We start from the raw sequence: 5,981 nt of genomic DNA on the forward strand, positions 1-5,981 counted from the left end.
TACAGCAAAGCCAACTGTAGCTCAATAACTTACAAATACAATCGCGCTGGTTCTTGGCGAGCTCAAATCCTGGCCGGCAGTCGCACGCTACTCCTCCTTTCGGTGTCTCCCGGCAGATGTGGCCGCAGCCGTGTTCCCTGTTCATGCAGCTCAGACCCTCTGAAAGATACAAGACAAAGATCAGCCCTGAGGAATAAAGGAAGACAAAGGATACCAGGTATCATAATGGAGCATTGCTGCTGGAGGTCTCTGCTCCTTCCTCTATAACTCTCCTCTCCTGAGATACTCTGCTCTGCTGGAGGACTCTGCTCCTTCCTCTATAACTCTCCTCTCCTGAGATACTCTGCTCTGCTGGAGGACTCTGCTCCTTCCTCTATAACTCTCCTCTCCTGAGATACTCTGCTCTGCTGGAGGACTCTGCTCCTTCCTCTATAACTCTCCTCTCCTGAGATACTCTGCTCTGCTGGAGGACTCTGCTCCTTCCTCTATAACTCTCCTCTCCTGAGATACTCTGCTCTGCTGGAGGACTCTGCTCCTTCCTCTATAACTCTCCTCTCCTGAGATACTCTGCTCTGCTGGAGGACTCTGCTCCTTCCTCTATAACTCTCCTCTCCTGAGATACTCTGCTCTGCTGGAGGACTCTGCTCCTTCCTCTATAACTCTCCTCTCCTGAGATACTCTGCTCTGCTGGAGGACTCTGCTCCTTCCTCTATAACTCTCCTCTCCTGAGATACTCTGCTCTGCTGGAGGACTCTGCTCCTTCCTCTATAACTCTCCTCTCCTGAGATACTCTGCTCTGCTGGAGGACTCTGCTCCTTCCTCTATAACTCTCCTCTCCTGAGATACTCTGCTCTGCTGGAGGACTCTGCTCCTTCCTCTATAACTCTCCTCTCCTGAGATACTCTGCTCTGCTGGAGGACTCTGCTCCTTCCTCTATAACTCTCCTCTCCTGAGATACTCTGCTCTGCTGGAGGACTCTGCTCCTTCCTCTATAACTCTCCTCTCCTGAGATACTCTGCTCTGCTGGAGGACTCTGCTCCTTCCTCTATAACTCTCCTCTCCTGAGATACTCTGCTCTGCTGGAGGACTCTGCTCCTTCCTCTATAACTCTCCTCTCCTGAGATACTCTGCTCTGCTGGAGGACTCTGCTCCTTCCTCTATAACTCTCCTCTCCTGAGATACTCTGCTCTGCTGGAGGACTCTGCTCCTTCCTCTATAACTCTCCTCTCCTGAGATACTCTGCTCTGCTGGAGGACTCTGCTCCTTCCTCTATAACTCTCCTCTCCTGAGATACTCTGCTCTGCTGGAGGACTCTGCTCCTTCCTCTATAACTCTCCTCTCCTGAGATACTCTGCTCTGCTGGAGGACTCTGCTCCTTCCTCTATAACTCTCCTCTCCTGAGATACTCTGCTCTGCTGGAGGACTCTGCTCCTTCCTCTATAACTCTCCTCTCCTGAGATACTCTGCTCTGCTGGAGGACTCTGCTCCTTCCTCTATAACTCTCCTCTCCTGAGATACTCTGCTCTGCTGGAGGACTCTGCTCCTTCCTCTATAACTCTCCTCTCCTGAGATACTCTGCTCTGCTGGAGGACTCTGCTCCTTCCTCTATAACTCTCCTCTCCTGAGATACTCTGCTCTGCTGGAGGACTCTGCTCCTTCCTCTATAACTCTCCCCTCCTGAAATACTCTGCTCTGCCGGAGGACTCTGCTGCTTCATCTATAACTCTCCTCTCCTGAAATACTCTGCTCTGTTGGAGGACTCTGCTCCCTCCTCTATAACTCTCTCCTCTCCTGATATCCTCGGCTCTGCTGGAGGACTCTCCTCCTTCCTCTATAACTCTCTCCTCTCCTGATATCCTCGGCTCTGCTGGAGGACTCTCCTCCTTCCTCTATAACTCTCTCCTCTCCTGATATCCTCGGCTCTGCTGGAGGACTCTCCTCCTTCCTCTATAACTCTCTCCTCTCCTGATATCCTCGGCTCTGCTGGAGGACTCTCCTCCTTCCTCTATAACTCTCTCCTCTCCTGATATCCTCGGCTCTGCTGGAGGACTCTCCTCCTTCCTCTATAACTCTCTCCTCTCCTGATATCCTCGGCTCTGCTGGAGGACTCTCCTCCTTCCTCTATAACTCTCTCCTCTCCTGATATCCTCGGCTCTGCTGGAGGACTCTCCTCCTTCCTCTATAACTCTCTCCTCTCCTGATATCCTCGGCTCTGCTGGAGGACTCTCCTCCTTCCTCTATAACTCTCTCCTCTCCTGATATCCTCGGCTCTGCTGGAGGACTCTCCTCCTTCCTCTATAACTCTCTCCTCTCCTGATATCCTCGGCTCTGCTGGAGGACTCTCCTCCTTCCTCTATAACTCTCTCCTCTCCTGATATCCTCGGCTCTGCTGGAGGACTCTCCTCCTTCCTCTATAACTCTCTCCTCTCCTGATATCCTCGGCTCTGCTGGAGGACTCTCCTCCTTCCTCTATAACTCTCTCCTCTCCTGATATCCTCGGCTCTGCTGGAGGACTCTCCTCCTTCCTCTATAACTCTCTCCTCTCCTGATATCCTCGGCTCTGCTGGAGGACTCTCCTCCTTCCTCTATAACTCTCTCCTCTCCTGATATCCTCGGCTCTGCTGGAGGACTCTCCTCCTTCCTCTATAACTCTCTCCTCTCCTGATATCCTCGGCTCTGCTGGAGGACTCTCCTCCTTCCTCTATAACTCTCTCCTCTCCTGATATCCTCGGCTCTGCTGGAGGACTCTCCTCCTTCCTCTATAACTCTCTCCTCTCCTGATATCCTCGGCTCTGCTGGAGGACTCTCCTCCTTCCTCTATAACTCTCTCCTCTCCTGATATCCTCGGCTCTGCTGGAGGACTCTCCTCCTTCCTCTATAACTCTCTCCTCTCCTGATATCCTCGGCTCTGCTGGAGGACTCTCCTCCTTCCTCTATAACTCTCTCCTCTCCTGATATCCTCGGCTCTGCTGGAGGACTCTCCTCCTTCCTCTATAACTCTCTCCTCTCCTGATATCCTCGGCTCTGCTGGAGGACTCTCCTCCTTCCTCTATAACTCTCTCCTCTCCTGATATCCTCGGCTCTGCTGGAGGACTCTCCTCCTTCCTCTATAACTCTCTCCTCTCCTGATATCCTCGGCTCTGCTGGAGGACTCTCCTCCTTCCTCTATAACTCTCTCCTCTCCTGATATCCTCGGCTCTGCTGGAGGACTCTCCTCCTTCCTCTATAACTCTCTCCTCTCCTGATATCCTCGGCTCTGCTGGAGGACTCTCCTCCTTCCTCTATAACTCTCTCCTCTCCTGATATCCTCGGCTCTGCTGGAGGACTCTCCTCCTTCCTCTATAACTCTCTCCTCTCCTGATATCCTCGGCTCTGCTGGAGGACTCTCCTCCTTCCTCTATAACTCTCCTCTCCTGAAATACTCTGCTCTGCTGGAGGACTCTGCTATGGACGGGTGATCTCTGGAGATTATAAAGCAATGCAATCTTTTAGCTTTTTGGAAAATCAGCATTTTTTTTTGGTATTCTGTGGTAGGTGAGAACCCCAAATTCAATCCATGAAATAAATTCTCAGCTCTCCATCTGCCAGGATAAACGTGAGGCCGATATTATGAGGTTGGCTTGCTTAGGCTGCAGGCTTAACACTGACCCCCCTCACCCTTTACATTGAAACATTGTTTCCAATTGGAAAGGCGATCCAACTCCACGAATTAGGAATAAAACCGATTCCTTGCCTGTGCACCCCTCAAGCCGTCTTACAGACATTTAAGAAGCTGCTACAACGTGACTACTCTCAGGACGAGCCGGCCGTCTGTGTATCCAGGGCGGCCGCAGCTTGACAAGCTGGAAAAAGTGGAAGTTGATGTTGGCTTGCGGACGCAGGGAAAAAATAGCTGGGAACTCGTATATATTAATATTGCGGGTTTATTAAAATCCCTCTGGAGGACCTTCCAGCAAATCTGCGCAACAGGAGAAAAAAAAAAAAAAAAAAATGATGGTGAAATTGAAGACAAAGTTCTAACAGCCTATAAAATAAAGACTTTGGTGCAGCTCGCCGAGGCCTCTGGGTTTTGTGCGGCTTCGCAGTCAGGAGGTCGAAAGTTGAGAATCTGCGGCAGGTCTCCGACATGAGGTGACGACTCAGCGAGTCAGACGGGACTAAAGACGGGGGAGGAGCCAACATGGAAGGGCGACAAACCTCCGCACATAATCGCCATCATTTTATAGCGGACTACAATCTCAGTACAAATCAGTAAACTAAACCTGAGATTGTAGTCCATCCCGGGGGGAGGGGTGGGGGAGGCTTGTAGCGGTGACTACTTTACAACACACACAGGGACCATGGGGAACAGACGTAGCCCCCCTCCAGAAGAAAGGACAGTGTCAGAGATGATTGGAGGATCTACAGCCAAGTGACACACAAATAAGATACATTGTTGCTCAGAGTTCAGGGACTTGGATGTAATTTTAAGTTCGAACTCCGGAGTTTAGTGTCACTTTAACTGGAATTAAAACTACTTTGTTGCATGTACGTTGCCATTCGAGGAACACCAGACGCTGACCCATGGGACTATGTGGGCCGAGTATCTGAGTTCCATCCACTATGGAATCCTTGCAGTGTCTCAGGGAAAGAGAAGGAGGGAAATATACAACACAGGCTTGTGATTGGAAGCTGCAGACTTGCATAGAAGTGAATGTCACCATTGCATTAAACTGCTGTGACACCTCCAGATAGTAGAAGCCATTTAGCCTCGAAATCCTCACAATTGTCCCAAAACCACACAAGCTTTCAAAGCCCTAATGAAGAGGGACACTTGCAACCCCCCGAAATACGTTGGTAACATCTTATGTCATCTCGTTCACAGACGTAAGAGAGTATATTCTATGGTGATGGTTACATTGTTTCCATTATTATTATTATTATACAGGATTTATAAAGCGCCAACAGTTTGTGCAGCGCTTTACAATATAAGGAAGACATTACAATTACAATACAATTCAAGACGAGATGGTGAGGGCCCTGCCCCTGAGGGCTTACAATCTAAAACGGAGGGGCCAGTGATACATGAGGAGGTAGCTGTGGGGAGATGAATGGTTGAGCGGTTAGGTTGAGGTGGGATCGGCTTCCCTGAAGAGATGAGTCTTAAGGGATCGCCTAAAGAGCAGTCAGAGCGGGAGATAGTTGGACAGGTTGGGGTAAAGAGTTCCATAGGATGGGAGAAAGGAAACTGTGCGGGGATGAATTGTTTGAGAATGTGGTGAACTAATAAAGTTTTTATTGACTCTTTGAAAATCAGTGTGGCGCTCACTTTGTACTTCTAGACATTTTTAGAGGATCGAAGCGTTCCTCGTTTTCCCCAGAATAAAAAAAAAACAAGTTTTGGCTTTAGATTGACCTTTAGCACTCGATAAAAGGAAACCGCGTCGTTCTGATCTGTTCCAAGCGGAACCTGACGAGTCTTTGGCGTTTTTGGTGAGATAATCGCCGGGCGGTTTTTTTACGCAGCTCGGTGGCGTAGCGGTGTTTATCCAGCAGAAACCACAAAGCAGAAATCCAGCTGAACTCCCACAGCATCACCTGCTCGGCCTCCCTCGGCCTCATTTCCTCCCCTCCAGCCGGGTCCATCCGTCTCAATCTCAGCCTTCCAAATTACACTTAATGTGGCCTTTTCATCAACCAACCGGGCGACCTCTGACCCCTCAAAGGCTAGAAGCAAATTGCTAGTCATGGCTCCTTGTAATATGATCCCAATGCTCCTCATCTGAGGGTTTCATTGCTCAATGGTGCGTGCGAGTACATTACGACCAGTACCGGTGCTCTTCTTCTGGGTGGAACGACACACTTGGCCATTTCCTGCGAGCCCAGCATGTAATTTACATGCCCCCCCCCCCAGGGGGCTCATCCCCATGCAGGCTGGGCTTACAGTACTCCAATGACACCAATGTCCATTCCTGGGATGATGGCTGCCCTTTGCTGCCAGA

The 5,981-nt window shown here is 50.1% G+C and overlaps 1 protein-coding gene across 1 annotated transcript in view; it reads right to left on the reverse strand.

Annotated features, from left to right (window-relative positions):
* Positions 1–5,981, reverse strand: part of SCUBE2 (signal peptide, CUB domain and EGF like domain containing 2) — a 76,063-nt gene that overhangs the window by 45,312 nt on the left and 24,770 nt on the right. The window contains exon 5 of the mRNA XM_018571147.1: positions 34–159. Within this exon, the coding sequence (XP_018426649.1) occupies positions 34–159 (126 nt within the window). The remainder of the gene's footprint in view (positions 1–33; positions 160–5,981) is intronic.

The sequence above is a fragment of the Nanorana parkeri genome, unplaced genomic scaffold, assembly GCF_000935625.1.
Source record: "Nanorana parkeri isolate BGI_ZX_2015 unplaced genomic scaffold, ASM93562v1 scaffold1687, whole genome shotgun sequence".
NCBI classification, from domain to species: domain Eukaryota; kingdom Metazoa; phylum Chordata; class Amphibia; order Anura; family Dicroglossidae; genus Nanorana; species Nanorana parkeri.